Source organism: Meriones unguiculatus, chromosome 15 (genome assembly GCF_030254825.1).
Source record: "Meriones unguiculatus strain TT.TT164.6M chromosome 15, Bangor_MerUng_6.1, whole genome shotgun sequence".
NCBI lineage: Eukaryota > Metazoa > Chordata > Mammalia > Rodentia > Muridae > Meriones > Meriones unguiculatus.
Window position 1 is genome coordinate 58,578,161 of NC_083362.1, and position 23,460 is coordinate 58,601,620.

At 43.1% G+C, this 23,460-nt stretch overlaps 1 protein-coding gene across 1 annotated transcript; it reads left to right on the plus strand.

The window, feature by feature from the left end:
- The first annotated feature begins 726 nt into the window (after nt 1–726).
- On the plus strand, nt 727–22,111 carry Atic (5-aminoimidazole-4-carboxamide ribonucleotide formyltransferase/IMP cyclohydrolase). The gene is made up of 16 exons (XM_021651564.2): nt 727–894; nt 1,097–1,223; nt 2,806–2,882; nt 4,271–4,337; nt 7,529–7,617; nt 8,009–8,160; nt 8,875–9,031; nt 10,444–10,569; nt 12,191–12,298; nt 13,043–13,128; nt 14,030–14,119; nt 15,709–15,837; nt 18,565–18,657; nt 19,293–19,475; nt 20,510–20,665; nt 21,262–22,111. Exons 1-16 carry the CDS (start codon nt 876–878, stop codon nt 21,379–21,381), a joined length of 1,779 nt encoding a protein of 592 aa, XP_021507239.1. The 5' UTR covers nt 727–875; the 3' UTR covers nt 21,382–22,111.
- The last annotated feature ends 1,349 nt before the right edge of the window (nt 22,112–23,460 follow it).

The following is a 23,460-nucleotide window of genomic DNA, read 5'->3' on the forward strand; positions in this document are numbered from 1 at the left end:
ACTAGAGAGAAAAAGAAGAGAAGCAGAGATAAATAGGATCCAGGTAAATAGGAAAATGCACTTTTCACCGATTGGGAGCCTAGGCTGGAAATAAAAAGCTGGGCTTTTTATAGAACTGTGGAACTGTAGCCTCTTTTGTCGAACTGCATTAAGGAACATTAAAAATAAAAACAACTAAAAGTAAAAAGTAATGTTAAAACATTAACGTTAAAAATAGGGCTGTGTATACAGAAAAATTTTATTGCAAATAAAAGCTTATGTGTTCAAGTTTGCTGTTCCTGTTTTTCATGAATGAAGTAAAAGGTCTCCTTGCAGCCTTTATCCTCTAACCTGGGCTTGACGGCAGCAAGATGGTGATCTTGATGTAGATTCCAGGCTATTTTATAATATAGCAGAAAAGCCTCGAATGATGGTCAATTCCGCTTCTTTGGGGCTCTCAACCGCAGACTGTGGAGTCAATGACTTCATAGGCAGGTCTTGGGCTTGTTTACCAAACCTGCAAAAGAGGAGAGCACGGCAGAAAGCAAGACAAACTCTTACTGACTTCTCTAGCTTTCCCTCCAGCCTCCGCGGCCCCTCCTCCCGAGAGGCTGCACCCCTAGGAACCCGCGAACCCGGGGCTTCCACGCCCAGATCTGGCTTCTGGAAGCGGAAACCGCGGCTGCAGATTCCCCGTTAGCTGCTGCAACCCCGCCCAGGCGCGCCTGCCGCCTTTAGGCAGCGGCTTGGCGGGGGAGAGGGGGTGGGGGAGGCGGTGCCTCGGGTCACGTGGGGTCACCCGCCCCGCCCACCGCTTCCTTATCCGCGGGGTCCGGCCTGCCCGCGTGCGCACGTGTCCTGTCCATCTCCTCTCTCCGCGACCCCGCGCAGCAGCCATGGCTCCCGCCCAGCTTGGTGAGGCCCTCGCGGAGCCCTGTCCCGGGCCCGCCTGTACCAGGCCCCGCCACCCGCTCGTGCAGCAAACCGCTGGCCGAGCTCGGGAAGCCCCGGGCCGGGCCTGCAGATGTGTGCCCCGGTGCTGGGCCCTGGCCTTCCCCAGACCCGGGAGGAAGCGGTGCCAAAGCCCACGAGTAATGAGCAATGCCTTCTGTTTCAGCCCTGTTCAGTGTGTCTGACAAAACTGGCCTGGTGGAGTTTGCCAGAAACCTCGCGTCTCTTGGTCTGAGTCTAGTGGCTTCCGGAGGCACGGCAAAAGCAATCAGGGATGCTGGCCTAGCAGTCAGGTAAGGCAGTAGGTAGTGGTTCAGGTAAGTCCAGGGAGAAAAACGATGTGATCCTATGAACCAGAAAGAGATGTAATCCAAGCACTTTAGAGAAAGGATGCCTTCTACTCCCAATGACGCTGTGAGGTCGACACAACCCCTACTCGTTTGTGGAAAGAGGAAACTCACAGGTTAGAAGTGTAGTCGAATAGTAAGGGCTTAGAGTTGAGTAGCTTCCCTTCTCTCTGTTCTCGTTAGAGTTGGGCGCATCCTATTCTGTCAAGTCTTTCTCTGATTTGTCACCTTTTCTGCCACTCAATTAGACATCAGTTTCAGACAAACTATCTTTACCTTCATTGTTGGGGATTGAAGGCATGTACGACCATGCCTGGACCTAAGCTTTTCTTTACCTGAAACTTGCTCTATTCCAGGCTGGCCTTGAACTCCATCTGCTTGCCTCTGTTTCCTGGACTAAAGGCGTATCTGTACTCCTGCCAGATCACACAGAGCTAGAAGGTCTTTGGGTGCGCTCTCTTGCCAGAACAGCCATGTTCTGAATTAACATTGCCTTGTGCAACAAACTGACGAGATCATCCTTAGCCGGGCACAGGTGTGAGCACGCTGCTGTGAAGGCTGTTGAGATTTTTGTGGTGTTTGAGGTTTTATTTCTGAGACAGGGTCATGCTGTAGAGCCCCGGATTGTCTTCAGACGTGAGGCAATCCTCCTGCATCAGCCTTCTCTATAGGCATATACCACCACACCTAGCTCAAAGTGAAAAAGGGGTTTTTTGTTTTGCTTTGTTTTTTAGTATTTGCGCAATCCCATCAATCGGGTTTTGGCTTTTTTAATTTATTTTTTTAATGTTTGAAAAGCGTTTCTTACATATTTAATTTTGGTACTCAGTAAGATTGTTTTTGATGATTTAATTTCTTATTTACACAACTCAGTAGCATTTCCAGTTCTTGTAAAAATTAAATGAGTTTTTCTCCTTTTGGTGTCTGAGTGGCTGGCTGTGTTTATGCAGGTCCTTGTGCATTCCAGGCAAGCTTTCTACACTGAGCTATGCTTCTAGTCCAAAGGTTTTTCATGGTTTTTGTTGTTGTTGTTGTTTTTGTTAAATTCTCTATAAATGATTCTCAGTTGAATGTATTTGTTTGTTTGCTTGTTTGCTTTTGGTTTCTAAGGACAGGGCTTCTTTGTGTAGCCCTGGCTGTCCTGGAATCACTCTATAGACCAGGCTGGCCTCGAACTCACAGAGATCCACCTGCCTCTGCCTCCCAGAGTGCTGAGAGTAAAGGAGTGTCATACCACTGCCCTTGAATTTATTTCCTAATTGAAGGTTATGACTTAAGTTTCTAGAAAATATAAAGCCAGTGCTTTGATTCCTAGTTGGTTCTCTAAAACACCATTTGGAAAACATAACATTTTTGATAAAATAAATAAAATTTAGGAAATCCAGCATAGTGAACTTTTGATATATTTGTTTAAGTTGGACTTGAAAAAAAAAAAAATCTCTTGAACTGAGCCTGGTAGACTTGGTGGGAGATGCTTTGAATCCTGTGAAGTGATAACTTAGTAACTGTTTCATTACTCTGTTTTCAGAGATGTGTCTGAGCTAACAGGATTTCCTGAAATGCTAGGGGGGCGTGTGAAAACCTTACATCCTGCTGTCCATGCTGGTAAGTGGATGACACCTTCAGTTTATAACAGATATTCTGTCATATTGGTTTTGTCCCCTTTGCCTTCTGATTTCATAATCTGTTAGAATCCCCTTAAAGACTGACTCTTCACTGCAGGGCAAGTTCAGGTTGTTTTTCTAGATTGCAGTGTTTGCATGTTACAGGCTGACTGTAGCTTCTGAAGTAGTTCAGACTTGCCATACAGTGTTACACTGTAACTGTTTCTCAAAAGAATATGACTTTTGTTTGCTTGTCTGGCACAACAAACCCTCTGAACAGTAAAAGCTGCCGGAAGTGGATGTAATTCTGCCTTGCAAGCTTCAGTAAAACTTCTGAAGGAAGGCCAGAAAGCTAGTGCTAGAGAGATGGCTGGGCCTTAGCAGTTGAGAGCACCAGCTGCTCTTGCAGAGACCCAAGTTCAGTGCCTGGCACCTACATGGTGGCTCAGAACCCTCTGTGACTCCAGTTGCAAAGGATCTAGTTCTCTCTTTTCACCTTCTTGGGTACCAGGCATAGGTGGCACACATAACAGATATATAGGCCGAACATGCACATAAAATAAATTAAAAGAGAAACAAAAGAAAGGGAAAAGGGCTGAAAAGCCAAAGGTTATCAGTCAAGTCATAAATTTATGAAAACGTAGATTAAAAGACTGGTAGAGCTTATGTAAAAATTCCCTTTGCAGTTTTTGGGGGCTTGGAGTTTTGTTTGTTTGGCATAAGGAAAAGAAATTAGATTTGGTTTTGAGTCTCTGAGGCATGACTAGGCTGGAATGCACTGTGTAGTCCGTGCTGGTCTGGAACTCTGCCTTCTGAGTGCTGGGATCACGGGTGCGGGCCACCAGGCCTGGTGAGAATTAAGTATTGAGGGAAAAGGTGGGTTATTTGTTTGTTTGTTTTTAATTGTTGTTTTAATGGAATATGGTCTTTACTGTATGTAGTAGCATTCTCTTGCCTTGACCGTGGTGCTTGGGATGGCAGGTCTGGGCCGCAGTGTGTTTCGTTAAATGTCTTGATTTTTGGTTGGAGAACTTTTCAACTGGATATAATGTTCTTTAAGAGTATTAAGCCCTTGGTACATACTCACAAGTCACAAGCTTGTAGTCCCAGTACCTAAAAGGCTGAGACAGGAGAATTGTGTAAGAGCAGCCTGGGCAATGCCCTGAGGCCCTGTCTTTTCTGTAGTGGTGTTGCATTCCTTTTATGCCAGTGCTTGGGAGGCAGAGGCAGATCTCTTGAGTTTGAGACAGCCAGAATTTCATAGTGGGACTCTGTCTCACCAAAAAAAAAAAAAATTAACACTATAGGATTTACCTTGTGACTGATGGGACTACACAGCATGATCCTGAGTTTCTGATCTTATTATAAACTTTCACTTTGTTACATTAGGAATCCTGGCACGAAATATTCCAGAAGATAATGCTGACATGGCCAGACTTGATTTCAACCTTATAAGGTAAAAAGCTTAAAGCTGAACTTTAAATGAGTTAAAGACCAAAGATTAAATAGTGCTAAACCTGATGTCTTCTCCTGTCCTAACCATATAAATACTTTTTTGCATCTTCTGGGTTTTTTTTTTTTTTTGTCATCTTTATCTGTTATGTATGAGCATTTTAGTTTGGCCAAATTTGTATTTCCAAAATATGTGACTTAAGTTAAAATAAACCTTTGCTTTGTTATTATTGCTCGTTTGGAGCAAACATTCTACCACTGAGTTAGACCCTTAGTCCCAGTCTTGGTTTTTCGAAAATTAAGGTTTAAATTTCACAATCAGTGAAGAAACTGATAGACAGTAGCGTTATTGAGGTATGGCTAGTAGTGTATTACGTGACTCAGCCTATTGAAAAGATACAGCGTGATGGTCTCAGGGTGCATTCAGAAGTGGTGAAACCATTACCATATGCCCTGTTAGAAATCCCTGTTTCCCATCTGTAGCTTCCACTGGAAACCCCTGTGCTCAGTAATGTTTGTTCTCACGTTGTTACTGAATTCTCAGCGGTTCTCCAGTTCTATGGGTGGTTGTGTTTTTGGTGGTGTCATCTGACCACCACAAGTTTTGATGATATTTCTTTGGTAGCTTGTACTTTTGCTGTCATACCTAAGACGCCTCATCATGGTGATGAAGGTCCCCCCTCCCCGAGGTAAATTTTATGTATGCAGGGGTGTGATGCGGAGATCTAACTTGACTAATTTGTGGTGTGGGACTGTCCTGTTGTCCCAACGTCCTCCATGTAGCCCACGCGTCCTTGGCCTGTGTCTGTGGTTGTGCCACTGCGTACCACTATGTTGGGTTTGTGGAGAACCGTGGGTCCTTCCACTGTTTCTCTTGTGCCAGGCTGCTTGAGCCACTCAGGGACCTTTGCATTGTCATCTGAGTTTGGGATCAGTGTATAACACTTGGGGAGAAAGCAGTGAGACTTCTGTAGGGCCTGTGGACTCACATGGGGAGTTGCTGTCACCTCAACAGCAGGAAGTCTTCCAACCAATGGATGTGAGAGTTCTTTCCTTTTTGAGAAACATTGATTTTCTTTAGTTCCTTTCAACATTGTTTTGTATTTTTCAGAGTTTCAGTCTGACACTTTTGTGATAGTATTCAATATTTGATTCCCCTTAATGCTGTCATTACTGCATTGTTTTCTTAATTTCCTATGTAATTGTTGTTTGCTAATGTGTATTATTACAATTGATTTTTACATATTGATCATGTGTCCTGCAGCCTTGCTGGATTCATTTATTAAGGCTAATATGTTTTCTTCTGAACAGCTTAGGATTTTGTTTATATGTGAACATCATCTCACCTCTGTCCAACCCTGATGCCTTTCCTTTCATTTTCTTTATACATTAATTTGGCTAAAACCCAACAAAATATTGACTAGAAATGGTTAAGAGTGAATATTCTTATTTCTGAATCTTTGGAAAATATTGATTATAAGATATTGATAAGCATGATGTTAGATTTTTGTTATATTTTATCATGTTGTGGTACTTTTACAGTCCTAGATTTATTGATGTCTTTTTTAAATTATAAATGCTGAATTTTCACACTTTGTGCATTGACGTAATCCTGTGGCTTTTGTTTTCTATTAATAGCACATTAATTTGTGTGTAAAGACCTCGGTTATGGGGTACACATGATATGGTGGCTTGTGGTGGTCCAAGGGCAAGCCATAGGGGTTGGTTTTCTCCTTCCACCACGTTGGCTTCTGGGTATCAAACTGAGGTCATCAGCCTTGGTAGCAAGCACCCTACTATACAGAGCCATCTTGCCAGCCCCTTAATTAGTTTTTTGGTCCTAAGCCAACCCTGTCCTGTTGTAATGGTGTCCTACTTGGCTATGGTATGCAGTTTTTCTAATTTTCTGGGTTGGACTTAGTTAGCTTTTATGTCTGCCTCCATTAGAAGCAGCAGCCTGATAGTTTTCTTGTGATGTATTTGTCCAGTTTTGGAGTCTGGATAATGGGCCTGATCCAGTGAACTGAGAAGTCTATGCCTCTCCTATTGTACTAGTTTTCACCAACCGGGCCCATACTATGGTCCTGGGGTGCATATTTATGAACTCTCTGAAGGCAAAACAAGTATTTATCCTTAAAATGCTAAGTGTTTCCATCATGTGTACAATCTCTTGGGAAAGTAGTTTATATGTGAATGTCCTGGGTAAACTTCACAGTCTAAAATGAGTTTTTTCTGTAATCTTACAATCTTGGTTTCTTTTTAAAATATTTTTTTAGGTGGGGGTCTAACCTAGGTAGACCTCAAACTCGATTCTCTGAATGTTGGGATTACTGTCACTCTCGGCCAAAATAATAAAATTTTGACATTTTAATGGTTTAAAAGTAATAGTTAGCTAAGGCTAGCCAAGCATCAAGCTTGCAGGTAGTCTGGGTAGGATGATGTATCCAGAGTCTATGCTGTACAAGTAAGTATAGAGCATCCAGACCTTTTTTTATGATATATATATATATTATATATGTGTATGTCTGTATATATATACACACACACACACATATATATATATATAACTTCTAAGACCTTCAAAATGTTGGGGCTAGACAGGTGGCTCAGTGGTTAAGAGCACTTGCTGTTCTTGTAAAGAACCCAAGTTTACATTCCAGCACCCACATAGCAGTTCACAACAGTTTGTGACTCTAGTTCTTGATGCTCTGACGTCCTCTTCCGGCTTCCATGGGCACTGCATACATGAGTACACAGTTATGCAGGCAAATCCCCCCCCCCCCACACACACACACAAAATCAGTCATTTTTAGGTTTCTCTGTGTAACAGAGCCCTGGCTATCCTGGACTCACTTTGTAGACCAGGCTGCCCTCAAATAGTTAAAGAGTAATAGTTAGCTAAGGCTAGCCAAACATGAAGCTTGCAGGATGGTCTAGGAGGATGATATGTACTGTATCCAGAGTCCTCCTCCCTCTGCCTCTGTCTCAAGTGCTGGGATTAAAGGTGTGTGCCACCACACCAGGCTAAAAGCAGTCTTTTCTTAAGAAAAGAATTTGAAAATGTCAAGCTTATAGTTTGTTTTAGATCTTCATTGGGTTTTGATCACAACTGTAGTAAATTAACTTTTTTCCTAAATAGTTGTAAGTGGCAAAGCTTGAGTTTTTTAATGACAGCTAATTTCCCTTGGTTTTCAGAGTTGTTGCCTGTAACCTGTACCCCTTTGTGAAGACTGTGGCTTCTCCAGATGTAACTGTTGAGGCAGCTGTTGAGCAAATTGATATTGGTAAGGTGAAAGAAACATTTCAAAGCTGGCAGGGATGGAGTTTAAATTGTCATGAGATTTGTTTTTATTTATTGAGTGTTTGTGGTTTTGTTACATTTTTTTGAGACAGAGTATTGCTACATTGCTCAGGTTGGTCTTGAACTCCACTTGTAGTGATCCCCCTGCCTAAGTCACTAAAGTGCACAAATTCTAATTGTGTGTCACCACACCCAGCTTAGAAAATATTTTATAAGCTACTTTTCTGTATGGGGAATTTACGTGAGCTATTTTCCCCTATTTTTTTTTAAGTAAAAAATTAAGGTAGAAGTATTGTGCATAGTGACTTCATTTGAAAGAGTTTGTCAACTGATACAAAATGCCAAAGAAAAATAATGTATTTTGTCCTTCAAAGGTGGAGTGACCTTACTGAGAGCTGCAGCCAAAAACCACGCTCGAGTGACCGTTGTCTGTGAACCAGAGGACTATGCGAAGGTGGCTGCAGAGATGCAGAACTCTGATAATAAGGACACTTCCCTGGAGACCAGGCGTCACTTGGCCTTGAAGGTGGGGTGCATTTCTGTTCTATGATAAAGCAATGTCCATGCAGTCTGGGTGTCAGTCCAAGCGCTATCAGTTCTGCTAAGTATATGGGCTTCCCACACTCTGCTTGGGCCTTCTGTCATTTCATTAAATGGGAGAAAGGTTAGTTATTCCCTGTTAATTGGAATGTTTGGCGGATGGTGGCTAAGGCTGTGTGTAGGCTTAGAATTTTTAATAAACCTACTTCATTTAGGATTCTTAAAAGCTTCTACCTCCCTTCCAACCCCCCGACACTGGTAGGAGAGAAAGAAGGTTAATGGGACAGGGGGCAGAGTTCTCTTTGCTACTTCCCGCTGGGTCATAGTATTCTTTTGGGGAAATACCAATATCAGTGGTCAGGAAATCCAGAAGTCCAGGTCACCAGCAAACAGATGAGCAAACAGCAAATGCAGCAGCAGGATGAACCAGCAGCAAGCAGTCCTCCTCCAAGCAGCTGCGCCTTCTTCCTCTGGGCCCTCACACTTACACCCCTCAGAGTCCTCAGAATTCAACTAATTCCAGCTGGCAAAGACCACTCAACACGAGATGCTTAAAAGGCGTGGGCAAACCAAAATCCCCAACTTGGAATTATAACAAAAACATGTTTACATATCATAAACCAAAATGTCCCTAACAGCTGTGTACCCAAGCATCCTTGGGAAGTGCTCCTAGAGTCTCACAGAATGCAACTTTTTGTAGGCGTTTACTCATACCGCACAATATGATGAAGCGATTTCAGATTACTTCAGGAAACAGTACAGTAAAGGAATTTCTCAGATGCCCTTGAGGTATGGGATGAACCCCCATCAGACTCCTGCCCAGCTGTATACGCTGAAGCCCAAGCTTCCCATCACAGGTAAAGCTTGAGAAGTATGTGCCGTGTAAACGTCTGGCTTTCTCTGTGTTGTGTCTGATGTTAACTCCCATTCAGAATATAAACTAGATTACTTAGTTTGACTTATAACCGACCAGAATTGAGGTGCCAGCTGGACTGTGCACACAAACTGTCAGAATGGTACAGCTTGGGCACTGCCTGGCAAGCCACTGGTTGGTAGGCAAAGCTCAAGTTGTAGATAACGGTGTTTGGGACGTAAGTGTTTTCGAAGACTTGAGGCCGAGTAGGATTGCTGAGATTTCCAGAAGACCCAGACCAAGCCTGTGGTGCTTCTACAATTGGTAGCTGAAGCAGTGGGGAAAGCAGCAGGGGAACTTTATATTTCAGTGGGGTGAGAGCCACAGTCTGCTTGGCAGATGTTACAGGAAGTGGTTCCTTGATGGGCCTAAAAGAACAGTTGCAGTGGGACATTATAGAAGCTTGGAGTTATATAACATTGAGGGCCAATGTGATCATTCAGGGCAAAGGCACTTGCTGCCCTAGCCATCAGTCCTGGGTCAGAGTTATCCTCTGAGCAATGTGGCTTCGTGCCTTCTCTTCCCCACACACATGCACATACAATATAATAAACATTTTTTTTTATTTATTTAAAAGAAGAAACTACAGTGATGGATAATTCTTTGAACTAATAACTAGAACTGTGGGTTTATGCTGTGCAACACTATTCCTGTGGAAATGTTTACAAATGTCTGCTCCAGACAGGAGACCAGTGACAGGCCACAGTACAGATACCACCAAAGTTAAACTTGATTAACCAGCAGTTCTATTATAATCACTTACAGGAATATTGATAAGAGGTTATTTATAGGAGCAGGAATGACTCAAAGACAGCTACACCAAAGCCTACCCTGGTGTGGGTGACAGCTCACAGAAGCTGGAAACCTGTAGCATGCTCCAGGTTGGAGAGAGTCCTTTCTGGGTAGCTTAGCTGGTCTGAGAGTCTCAGCAGTCCATGCAGCTTCTGTACTGGCCTGCTTAATCTCATCAGTTTTAGGAACTTCCTGTGCTTAACCTGCTTTTACTGTAAGGTCAGTTGCTTCAAAATTCTATGTCCAAAATAGAGAGAAGGGAATTTCTGCATGACATTTTGTAGAGTTAATAGAGGGATTTTCAGTGTTTTGCCTTGTTCTATTCCTCTGAGAGGAGGAAAATGGGGAAGGGCAGAGGTCTATGTGTGGAGGCCAGGCACTGACAGGAGTCAGCACCTGGCTGACAGCCAGGACAGCTTCATTCACACTCAGGGTAAGCCTCCCTAGTCCACATTTTTCTGTTGGGAAGCAGCAGTACCCCTGTTGGCTTCTTTTCTTCCTCTCAGCCCAGGGAGGGCCGTACTGAACCTGCTTGTTGACTTACATGTGTGTTTCCGTGTGTAGTTCTCAATGGAGCCCCAGGATTCATAAACTTGTGTGATGCTTTGAATGCCTGGCAGCTGGTGAAGGAACTGAGAGAAGCAACAGACATTCCAGCTGCAGCTTCTTTCAAGCATGTCAGCCCAGCAGGTGAGGCACTGTGTTCCAGAATGCCCTAGAATGATCAGGCATTGGTAAATTTCGTTGCCAGTTATACAGACTGGGGCGTCATAGGGCACTTTACGCAAGTCTGTTGATAATAGTGTCAGTGCAGTCATAAAACTTGGTAACATGGTACAAACATATATAATTATATGACAGTAATAGGAGGTAGATAAATGATGCTGTTGGCCCTTGCAGTGTCATTCTGAAGGTTTAGGAGTAAAAACAAAGTGGCATGATGGAGTAGAACCAGATAACTGTTTTCTGTGTTTGTTGTAGTAATTTTAAAAAGGCTTTTGGCCTACATAATATTTATTATTAGCCCTAAGATTATCATGGTGGTATTTAACCCACTATCACAAATAACAAGACAGATACCTGTTAGCTTTTGTAATTGCCTTATTTACCTTGAGCCGGACAGATATTCCTACCTCCACTGAATCACTTCACCGTCCATCTCCCAGCCCCCATCCAATGCCATCCTCCTTCTTCCATCCATTATCTTAGAAATACTTGCCTTTATTCATCTGGGCCTTTTCACACCATTATTGGAGTCTTTCCTCAGCCCATGTGGTGTTTTCTCCAGGCTAACCCATCCTGGCATCACATCCTCCTCTTTCTTCTCCTCCCATCTGTCTGTCCTTCCCGTGATTCCTCATGGGATTCTCCAAAGCCTTGGCAACCTCAGCCACCCTACCCCATTCTGCCCTGCCCAGGTAGAAGCTGTTTAATTAGTCAATCAGGTATAATGACTTAGGCAGGTTACACAGAGGCCCAGTAATTAGCCTCAGACCAACCTCCAACACATGTTGGAATTGCACCTTAGTAAACATGAAGAGATTGTCCTTGTCACATTCTACTCCTGTTCCTGTTGAATGAGATATTCTTGTGCTTCTACTTTAACGTCCTTAATTCCACAATTCAGTTATCCATAACCTCAGAAGGTCTGCTTGCAGTCTAGCACATAATTGTTCATAATATTTATTGGGTGCTAAAGTGAAATGAGTGAGAAGTAATGGTGTGTGACACCAGGTCCAGCAGGCAGCAGTGCGGTGGCCTCGCTTCCTGCTCACGTCAGCGTGGTCAGGGCCCAGCAGCTCTGCTTTTGCTGCCAGAGGGAAGTGCCCTGCCCCCTGACTTTGTACTTTTGGTGTTTACCACACTGAGTAGCCTCTGTTTAGTTTGGCACAGGTACTAGAAAATATACTACCCACTTGTTTGAAAAATATGGCTAGGTCTTTAAGATGAAATTTTTAAATTGTTTTGCTTTCTTTGTTCATTTTGTGGTGCTGGGAATTAAACCCAGTCTGAGAATGTGTTTTACCACTGAGATACACATCCAGCCCTTTAAAATAGTATTTTGGTGTGAATATTGAAATTTAACAATTTGGGGTTTTAGGTTTATTATTTTTATGGCTTTTTAAAAATTTTGTGTATACATGGTGGTGAGGGGATCCCCAGTCAGGGCTTTACCTTGGTGGGGTGCCCAGTAAGTGTGTTACTTTGGCGGGGTGGGGATGCCCAGTCGGTGCTTTGCTTGGGTGTGGGTGCTCAGCCAGTTCATTTTTTTGCCCGCCATCGCTACCCTACTTTCTGGTTTTCTTTGCAGGTGCTGCTGTTGGAGTTCCACTCAGTGAAGATGAGGCCAGAGTCTGCATGGTGTATGACCTCTATCCAACCCTCACGCCTCTGGCCACTGCATATGCAAGAGCAAGAGGTCAGAGAAGAGGTTTTGTCACTTAGGAAAAGGCAGTGTTTTATCCTGAATAGAATAGTCTTATTACCTGTAGCTTCTCTCATAGGATTTAAAATTGTCTTTCATTGTTTTAAATTAATACTTGAGATGAGTTTTTTTTTTTTTACAAAAGTGCATGTTAGTATTTTAATGTACTATGTGTAAACAAATGAGATTGGTACATTTTATTTTGGATTAGCTCTTCCAGTACATTTTTATTATGAGAAAAATTCCAGTTATCCTAACCACTAAGTTTGGTTTGACTTACATTTTACAAACACAGAAATAGCAGATTTTTGTGTAATGACCAGCAGATACTGGTTCATGAGGGATTTTGAGATATCTGCTACAGTATATCAGTTACAGCCAGAGGCAGCAACTGTAGCCTTGTGCTAAGTCCTGCCTGCATCTATAAATACACTTTGACTGGATAGAGGCCTCTTGCCTTGCTTATTTTCAGTAGCTGATGCTGACAAATACCTTTTTTACTGATTATTTGACCGGTAGTACTAACTCTATATAAGGTTAGCTTTAGAGAAAGTGTATTTTTTTGTTATCATGTGTATAGTATACACACATCATGGTAACAGAGTTTGGGGAGGCGCATGGCAGACCCCATCATGTTTATGAACCTGAAAGGATCCAAGAGGACACACTAGATTTGATCACATGGGTTTTTCGATGGAAAGTTGCTTTATGGCCAATCCCTTTAACTTTTATTTACAGGGGCTGATAGGATGTCTTCATTTGGTGATTTCATTGCATTATCTGACATTTGTGATGTCCCGACTGCAAAAATTATCTCCAGAGAAGTAAGTAGAGAGAGGTCCAGGTACTTAGATCCATATGTAGCTGTGTAACTTATTCCTGGACTTCACTGAAACCGTAGCCTAGAGTGATGATGTTTGTACCAGTTCTTTGCCATGTAGGATACTGAGGTAAACACAAATACTTGACTTTGTGTTAATTTCAAGATTTAAGGTTTCAGGTTTTTATTATATGTTTAATTTTTTTAAAGTCCTCTGTCGGGTGTATCTTAATGCCAAAGTCATTGTTCTGAAAGGCAGAGACACCTTACATGACAGGTAAATATTAATGAACTTAGTGTGAACCCTTAGAGATCTGAGTGCCTAGGATGGAGGAACTCTGATGAGCCAACCCTCATCAGTTAGTGCTGGGAGGCAGAAGGAGAAGCGGTGTCTCAGATGAAAAGACAGAGAATGGTCCAGGGCCTGTGGCATGGTAGTGTGTAGTTATTTTAGAGATTGTCTCTATGGTCTCAAGACATCCCAGCCATGCTGGACTGGGGTGCCACTCACAGGTGACACTGAGACATCATGATAACAAGTCCCTGGGATCTCATCCCCTGGCTTTGTGATCTCTTGAGCCAGGCTGGAGCGTGCTCTCTAGTGCAGGCCTCAGTCCCACCTAATGAAGAGAATAGCATGAGAATAAGTTTTTCATCTGCAAGGCTCATTAGTGAATCATCCATTTGTTCTTAGTTAAAGCTAAAACTAACCACAGAAAATAGGATAGGATAGCTTGTAAAATAGAGTCGACCCTAAAGAAATCTGAGTATACTGGGTTTTGAGTTTTTTAATGTTTTCTGTTGATAGTACTGGTACGTTACTTAGGATAGCTAATTGTTGCTATATCTTACAGAGTTGTTTTTCTGATTTCTAAAGATAAGAATTGGATTGAATGTGTTTCCAGGTGTCAGATGGCATTGTTGCCCCAGGATATGAAGAGGAAGCCTTGAAAATACTTTCTAAAAAGAAAAATGGAAATTACTGTGTTCTCCAGGTCAGTGCTGTTCCTAAATTAGGCGGTAGTAATATAGTCTTCAGTTTTATTTTGTGTTCTTTCCCCTGTGTCTCTCTTCCTTACAGAGGCAGCCTTCAGATTTGTCTCTCTTTGTTGTAGTTGTCTCTGTCCTGTCCCCCAATGTCTTGTCTCTTTTCTTTTTGAGATAGGGTTCTACTGTGTAGCTCAAGATGGCCTCATGCTCACAGCTTTCCAACTGCCAAGATGAGACACCTACAGCAGCATATCTTATTGTTCCTGAGACAGGGTCTCACTGTGGCCTTTGGCTAAATACCCAGGGCTCCAACACATGCTGCCAAATACCGTTACTCTTAGTCTTATCATTTTTTCATTCAGGTGCTTTGGGGTCTGTGATTTTTATTTTTATTTTTTTCTTTTAACTTTGTAAATTTTTGTTTACATGCTTTCTTGTTCAACGGTGTTAGCTGTTATGTTGTAGAAAACCTCCTCCTTCCCTACTGCCACTGTTCCCCTTTTAAAGTGACTACCCTAAATTTCTTATTTGTCCTTCCTGAAAGTCAGAACAAATTCCGCCTGTGTTCTCATCTACGTTTCTCTTGTCTCTTACACTCGTGTACACAGCTTCACACCCTCGCAAACCTGTCCATGTCTTTGTATAATTTACCTAAGTTCTAAGAGAAACAGACCAGGGTCACAGGCTATGAGTATTGGTGACTTTCTGCTGCCCCTGTAGAGGGTGGAGAGCAATGTCCTCATGGGCATGCCGTTCTCAAACCTTCCATCTTTGCAGTTACATGAACGTGGCATCTCACATGCCTGGCGTGATCATCTCACATGTGGGGTATTTTCCCATTTGATGCTGTTTATTTAGTCAGTTTATTTTTGTTGTGCTGGGAATTGAACCTTGGTTCTCATGCCTGTTAGACAGAAACTACCACTGAGCTGCCTCCCAGCCCTTCTGTTTCTTAGCACAAGACAGAGTCTCACAGAATTGCCTCGGCTGGCCTTCAGCGAGCTCACTTTGTAGCTGAGACAGCACCTGGACATCCAGGTCTCCTACATCAGCCCTCCCAGACAGCTCAAGTGTCAGGCTTTTGCCATCTTTAACATGGAATTCAAGTGTTAGCTGAATTTATTTAATAGATTTTTCAGGAAGAAAGGGAAATTAGGTCGTAAATTTTGTGGCTCAGCCTTTCTGTATTATCTGCTGGCCATAGGAAAGGACTGAAAGGGATGGTAATTTGTGATTAACATAACAATGTGCTCATGCTCATCACTGATTTTTGGTGTCTGGCCACTGTGTCATGCCCATACCAAATGATACCATCATTGTTTATGTTAGGAGAACAGGTGTAACTTAAAGAGTGCAATTGTCTCTGTGCTAGTGTTTGGTCCTGTTTTCTGAGACACTGGCTGTATTGCTCAGGCTGGCCTGGCACTTAGCGACTCAGGCTGATCTTTTACCTGCAGTCCTCCTGCCTCATCCTTCTGACTAACTGTGCTGGCACTGCATGCACCTCCATACCCAGCAAGAATGAAATTTTTTATATGTGTGGAAAATTTGATACTATAGATATAATACTTGTAACTTAAAATTTGTGTCCTAGATGGACCAGTCCTACAAACCGGATGAAAATGAAATTCGAACACTCTTTGGTCTTCGTTTAAGCCAGAAGAGAAATAATGGTGTCATCAACAAGGCATTATTTAACAATATTGTCACCAAGAATAAAGATGTAAGTTTGAAAATATCTAAAGTAAATGCTAATAAGATACACCTGTCTTTAGTATATTTATAGATCTACAAGCATCTCTGAGTTGTAAGGTAGGCCTAACACATTAGAAGCTTATGTGTAAATGACTTGCGTAGAAATGAGTATCTTCAATCATTCCTAAGTGCGGTTGTGTCTTCTGCAACTGCATGCATTAGGCTGCAGGTGTTTTTCTGTACCGACGACTGTTGCTTTTCTTCAGTGAAGGCCACCTGACAACCCAAGTGTGATCTGTGCCATGTGGATAGTTAGGTCATTGCTTTTTCAGTGCTTGATGATTGTTTTTAATGTGGACAAGTTCTGTGTTCTCTTCTTTGTCATCGTGTAGAAGAGGTCTGCTTTGGGATAATGATCTGGGAAGAACTGCTTACATGCAGTATTCCAGGAGAGGACCATCCTCTGTATTGTAAAAATTACAGAACTGGGACAGAGATGAGTTAAATCTGTCTGAAGTTACAAAATAGGGGAATGGATGGTGTGTGTGTGTGTGTCTGTGTTGGGACTCAACACAGAACCTGAGTTCCAGCCTTGGTCCTTAAAGTCTGGAGCCTTCAGTTTTGAAGGGAACTTTCCTGGCTCACACTTTGGCCGGTTTGCTTTCCAGTGCTTGGAGGGTGTCGGCCTGTGTTTCCTTGTTGCCCTGCCTATATGCCAGGACTTTTTATTGAGTGCTTGGCACTGTGTGGAGATGTTCTGAGGGTCTGGACGGTGTTTTTTCTCCCAGAGAATTAATTACACTCCTGGTAGGCAAGTGAAGTAAAATGGCTTGTATCTTGTGAAGAGCCGCGAAGATTTGAATTGGGGCTTTGGTGTTTGTTAGAGACGGTCTGTCTGTGGTTTAGCTCTACTCTGCAGAAGCCTGGAGTGTCTATTTATCCTTCCTCTTGTGTCCTCTGACCTTGGATTGTCCCGGCATTGTGGTAGGCTTCTGAAATCCAGTTGGCTCTCTTACCCTCTTTTCTTGCATACAACTTGGAAAATGTTTAGATAGTCGGGCTCATTTTTTTCTTCCTGGTTTTTCTGTGAATCTTTGCCCATCAGCGTTTGCTGAGGGCCTGCTTTTCTGTGTGCTTCTGGGATAGGAGTGTTCTCTTCACAAGCAGGTCTTTGTAGCAAGAGTGGAAGAGAGGATGTCTGATGTCTTCTCCCTTTTTTAAAAAATAGTGCTTCAGTTGGTTGAGTTGCCTTCCATCCACCCCCAGGTGTTTCCCATTTTCTTTGATCTGACTTGGATCAGGGGTATATTTGGAGTAGAATTCTAAGAGGCTAGCTTTCTGTAGCCCCAGATTTGGACTTGTTGGCTCAAACAAAAGGTGAAGGACATGCTAATAATTACTTAGAATAATAAATTTCTTTAAAAATCTTTTAAAATTAAACTTTGAATTTTGAGATTTAAGAACTATAGATTCAGATGCAGTTGTTGGATTCTCCCATATTTTTATTCCATTCCTCTTTTGCAGAGTAGAAGCTGAATTGAGATAACCCCAGGCTTTTAAATTTTCATTGCATGTATTCATTATATATGGTACTGTGTGACATAGGACATTTTCATACAATGTGTATTGTATTTAAACACACACACACACTTCCTTTTTAGTCCTTCCCACTCTCCTTAGTTTTTTTTTGTTCCCCTTGAGTTTTTCTTCTCTCATATGGCACATACTGTAGATACATATTCTTATGTATCTAGTCTAGGGAGCATAGACTTGTATTTCTGAGAGTAGTTTAATTACTCACTTAATGCGCTTATTGTCAATTACATCCATTTTTCCATAAGCAACATAACTTCATTCTTCTTTCTTTGTGTAGTCTAGGCTGGCCTTGATCCTCCTGCAGCAGCCTCTGAGTGCTAATTACTGGGACTGTGGGCATGATGTCTCTCTCTCTCTCTCTCTCTTTCTCTCTCTCTCTCTCTCTCTCTCTTTGTAGCCAGTGTAATTGTCTGTAGCTGATACCCCTTATCTACTTAGCATGCACATGGGTCACAGTCCTCTTTCCTAATTTCTATCAAAGTAACATTTGGGACTATTACAGACTTACTGCTGAGTGTTGGCTTAGAGTTTACAAAGTTTTGTTTTATTTTTGATCTGGTTTGGTTTGGTTTAGTTGTTTGAGACAGGGTTTCTTTGTGTATCCCTGGCTATCCTGGAGCTTGTGTTGTAGACCAGGCTGACCTCAAACCCATAGGTTCGCCTGCCTCTGTCCTGAGTGCTAGAATGAAAGGTGTGTGCCACCACTGCCAGGTGCAAAATATTTTTAAATAGCTTCTTAAAATGTTCTCGGCAAAGCAAAATATATTACGACTTTTCCAGAACAGCACTGGCTTTGTGTACATCACAGTAGTGCACAAGGTATATGAAATTAATCTTAATATTCATTCTGATCTTGTCTTATCCTCTGTTATTTAAGGATATTCTGACCCAAAACTATTATTTGTCATTTTAAAACAGATACTGTGTTTCTCATTACATTGCTGAATGATTGTCGTAGTTGAAGGGTGACATACGGGACTCTGCAGTACATTATAGATATGCTATCATGTCTCAGTCTTGAGTCAGGTATGGCAGTGTGCAGTTTGGTTTGTTCATCCGGCTTTCATCGAGGGACCTAACTGCATTATGGTATATTGCATTGATGTATCGCTTAAAGTTAATGAGATTTCAAAAGTGTCAACCGCCCTGTTTGTTTCAGCTGCCGGAGTCTGCCCTCAGGGACCTCATTGTAGCCACCGTCGCTGTCAAGTATACTCAGTCTAACTCCGTGTGCTATGCCAAGGACGGGCAGGTAACCAAGCCCTGGGGGCCACCTCACAGGCACTGTTGTTTTACAGAACGGTACTCAAAAGCCCACCTGTCTCGGGAGTAGGCACCTTGAAAGGGAGATTTCAGGACCCACACCAAGGGTTCTGCACCTCCACCATGTGGGTTACAAGGCTCACACTTGGCTTGCTTTTAGGGCAGTACCTTTACCTGCGAGCCATTTGGCCAGCTCCAGCCGTGAACATTTCCTACCTGTGTGCTGCAAACATCTTCCCTTTGTCCTGGCTGTGGAATGCAGCATAGAGCCAGTTCATTACCAGTATCGCCCTAACTTGAGGATGAACTTGGCTTTGCCGCAGCTTCAGCAGCTCACTCCGGTTTATCTTCTGTTGTTTTTAAATGGCCTAGCCCACTGGTGGCTGTTGTGGTGGCTATTGGAGCCAAAGAGGTACCAGTATATGGTGCAGAAGAGCCTTTCTGGATGTTCAAGGCTGCCGGCTATTAAGATTGCCAGTACTTTTCACTAAATCCTGACAGACTGTGGCTAGTGGTCCTTGGGCAAGGTCTCCAAGGAGCCAGCAGAGCCACTCGAAATGGATGCTTCGTTATTGACATCCTTTGAAAAGGACATGTTGCTGAAGAGTTGCCTGTGTTCCTTAGGTTATTGGCATCGGAGCGGGACAGCAGTCTCGGATACATTGTACCCGCCTTGCAGGTGATAAGGCAAACGCTTGGTGGCTTCGACACCATCCACGAGTGCTTTCCATGAAGTTCAAAACCATGGTGAAGAGGGCAGAAGTCTCCAATGCCATTGATCAATATGTGACCGGTACCATTGGTGAGGTGCGGGCTGATTGAGTCCCAGATGGACTGTGTTGATTCGTTCATTGTTTCTGACACTTTTCTTCTTATTACTGCAGAGAAGCTTTCTTGAAATCTTCAACTGTCTGAAACCCTTAAAATATCTTCCTAATCCCTGTCAGTTTCACTGCTACAGGCTTTCTGAAGGCACAGACCTCTCCTTTCTGAGTTGTAAATTTGGGTTAATTTTGTAGGTCCATTCTTCCCCTTCATGTTATAATATTGTCACTGTGAGGACTTTGTCACCATATCCCAGTATCGCCCAGTATCATCACAGGCTTGCTGCCTGATAGCCTATTGGATTGTCATTTGGTTGTCCATGACCTGATAACCTGGTCACCAAGGCCATATTTTCTGGTTTGGTTTGTTTTTTCTACAAAAGCCATTAGCAACTTGCTGTGGTTTTTCAACAAGAATGCTTTAAAGGCCTAGTCTTCTCCCAGTGACTGCTTTCGGCTCCTGATGGGGTGGGCTGCTTGAGATGAGGTCTTCTCTGTAGTGTAAGCCGTCCTGGAATTCAGCTCTCAGTGGCAGGATTGCCCTTTGGAAGTCTATACTGAGTGCCTTTGCCCTGGGGATTACATTTCAGTATAAGCATCCAAACAGTAGTAAATACCATGCATTGCGTTTCGATCCCTGAGACAGTTGTGTGCATGTAGGTCGTCCACACAAACACCAGCTATCGTCTCCCTCCTGGATTGGACATGAAGAATTGTCTTAAATGCTTTTGGCAGAGCTGTGTAAAGTTATAGATTTGACTTGGAGATTCAGGAACATGGTAGTTTGGGGATAAACTGAGTTACAAAAGTAAGATACAGTCTCTTTGATTATAATCTGAGAATGACCTTTCCTTAAGGAAAATGTATTTTCAACATCAAAGAGCTTCTGAAAGTAAGTAGGAACCCGAGTGTGTCACTGCTTAGTGAGCAGTCACAGGAAATGGCTCCTGTGATTTCTGTCTGCTCTCACTGGGGGAAGGCTGATGGGGGCCTCACCTTGCCTCCCTGGCTGCCTAGGGTGAAGACCTGGACAAATGGAAAGCCATGTTTGAGGACGTTCCTGAGTTACTCACTGAGGCAGAGAAGAAGGAATGGGTCGACAAGCTGACCGGCGTTTCCGTCAGCTCTGATGCCTTCTTTCCTTTCAGGGATAATATAGACAGAGCTAAAAGGGTAAGTGGGAATCGGGTGTGGCATGGACATAGCATTTTAGAAACGATTCCAGGTATTCCCCTTTGAGGCTGGGGGTGCATAGAGCACTTGGCCAGTCAACACGTGGCCTCAGTTTTGGTTCCCAGCACCACAAGAAAGAATTGGTGCCTCCTATGTTTTAAGTTACTTAGAGCTGTATGTTAAAGCTGTGTCGATTTGGTACAAATGGAGAATTACTTTACTTCTCTGTGTGATATAGGCACAGCCAAATTCTGTTGCTTTGCCTGAATGTCATTGTTAGCATATGCTTTTTTAAAGCTGTATTTATTTTTATGATTGTTTTGCCTGCGCATATTTATGTATGTATGTGCACCTCTCTGGTGCTCAAGAAGAGGGCATCAGAGGTCCCAAAACCAGAGTTAAAGATGGTTGTGAGCTGCTCTGTGGGTGCTGGGAACCAAACTTGGATTTTTTCGAAGAGCAGCCAATGCTCTAAGCCACAGAGCCATTTCTCCTTCCCCTGGCTTATGCTTTTTAGAGAGAAGTTTTGGTGTTTTCAGGTACGCATGTCATGGTGTCCTGAAAGTCAACATTGGTTTTGGGGTTTCTCTCCACAGAGTGGCGTGGCCTACGTTGTGGCTCCATCTGGATCTGCCGCTGACAAGGTTGTGATTGAGGCGTGCGATGAGCTGGGGATGGTCTTGGTGCACACGGATCTTCGGCTCTTCCACCACTGATCTTAGTTTACATCGTCTCCTAGTTTGCATATGGGTAGTGGATAATCAGTATGGGGTTTTGAGAGTACCTTTGTAAACAATGAAGCGTGTGCATCTTAATAATTGGGTCTATAGATTTAGGTAGTTGGGCCTTACTTATCTGAAAGGCAAAGACTCCTGAGACACCACATACAGAGGTTTGTGTGTGCAGAACCTGAAAGCAGCTCTCCCTCCTGGAGCCCAGCTTTCATCACAGTCCCTGTGTGCCACCTGAAAGTGCAAGTAATCCACAGAAGCCAAGCTGCCTTAGGATGGCACATCCCACTGGGGATTGCTCTCCTCAAGGCTCCTTTCATCGTGCCTCTGAGAAGGTTGGTTGTTTGCCTCCTTGACAAACAGCCAGTTCTCCCCCGGGAGCTGGATCTGTAGCAGGGTCTAGATAATGCTGACACTGCTTTTCCTTTCTTGGGTGCAGTGTTGCCCATCATCTTCCCCCCAGACCCGCTTGAGAACTGTGTTAGGTGTTTACTAACCTGTCTGGTACCTTCAGATGGACCCAGTGTTCTACTTAGAGCTTTTTCACCCTACGTGAACGCAGAGGGTGTATGGGGGGCCCTGCTTTTGTAGTCCTGACTGTTTACCTGGAGGATGCCTGTGGTCAGCTGTAACCTTTGGTCAGTTAACCTCAGTGGGTTAGTCCTGCCTTCTTTCCACTCTCTAAATTAAATAAAATAAAATAAAAAATGCACAAGTTTTTTGTTCCTTTTGTTTTTGGTGGTTCTTCCTTTGTTTTGTTTTTTAAGACTAAGTTTCTCTATTGCTCTTGCTGTCCTCGAATTCGCTCTGTAAATGAGGCTGGTCTCAAAATCAGAGATACCTCTGCTTTTGAGCACTGGGATTAAAAGTTTGTGCCAGCACCCCCAGCACAGAAATTTTTATTAATAATCATCTTTGCAACTCACTTATATGCTGCTTAATCTTCCAGCCCTTGGGCTCGCCCATTGAAACAAAGTAGGCACATGTAATCAGTAAACTAGTGTGACGTCACAGGGCAGGGATCCCTCAACCTTGGTTTCTTGGATTGCCCTCTGCTATGGAGACCGTCCCTGCCTCTTTGAGGGCACAAGCTATCTTGCTTTTGCTAACTGCCAGCCTTGTGAATGAGATACCCTAGAAATGGAAGTTCAGATCTAGTCTCTGCCAACATTTGGCTGTCACCTCTTGAGGCATCTGAGGCTTCTGTATCCAAAGGAGACTTGATAGCACGTGCTGTTGTTAAGTATCAGAGCCCAGGGCCTCCGTACTGAGCAAGCATCCTACCACTGAGCTATGACCTCAGCCTCAAAGGAACTCCAAGCTCACAGACATATACACACTGTTGGCCACAGCACTTCGTAATTTTTTTTTTTGTAGTAGTAAATAGCGCAGATTTTTGGCTCATAAATTATTAAATGTGCTGTCTTCCTCAAGTTATTTAGCTTGACTGAAGGTGAACATTAAAATGTAATTGGAAACATTTGTCTGCTTAACCCTATACTGCCTCATTGAGCTTACACGTATAATTCTAACCACTGCCTTTCTGAGTATTTAAACTATTGTGTCCTCACACCAGGGACATGATGGTGGGATTCCAGCTTTCACATAATCTTACTACAAATAAAAATACTGCTAGGAGAATGGATCAGTTTAATTGTTTTTTTTAACACCAAGATGTTTTGTAGAAACACTTTTAACAGTATATGAGCGTGGTTGATCAATAGAATACCTGCCTGCCTTGATTGCAGAGAACACAAATCCCAGCACTTGGAAGCTAGGGCAGGGAATGAAAAGCTTAAATCCATGGACCACGTCATGTTAAAAAGAATCCCCAATACACACACACACACACACTATTAGGCGCACCCATATGCCATACACAAGTTCATCACAGCACTTGTGCAAAGCGTTTCCTGGCCTCCTGTACACATGACCTGAAGGAGCTTGAGCACTGTGCAGCCTGCAGGGCAGTAACCGCATACCCAGATCCACCCAAGCCAGTGCTGATGTGACCTCTGACTGACTGCAGTCTCCCCCAGAGGTCTCACAAGAGCTACTTTAGAG

Excerpts from the sequence above, each read along its gene's own strand:
- Atic (XM_021651564.2), top strand. Across the intron at positions 12,299-13,042 it reads TGCATATGCAAGAGCAAGAG|GGGCTGATAGGATGTCTTCA; the intron begins GTCAGAGAAGAG and ends TTTTATTTACAG. Across the intron at positions 18,658-19,292 it reads GCTATGCCAAGGACGGGCAG|GTTATTGGCATCGGAGCGGG; the intron begins GTAACCAAGCCC and ends TGTGTTCCTTAG.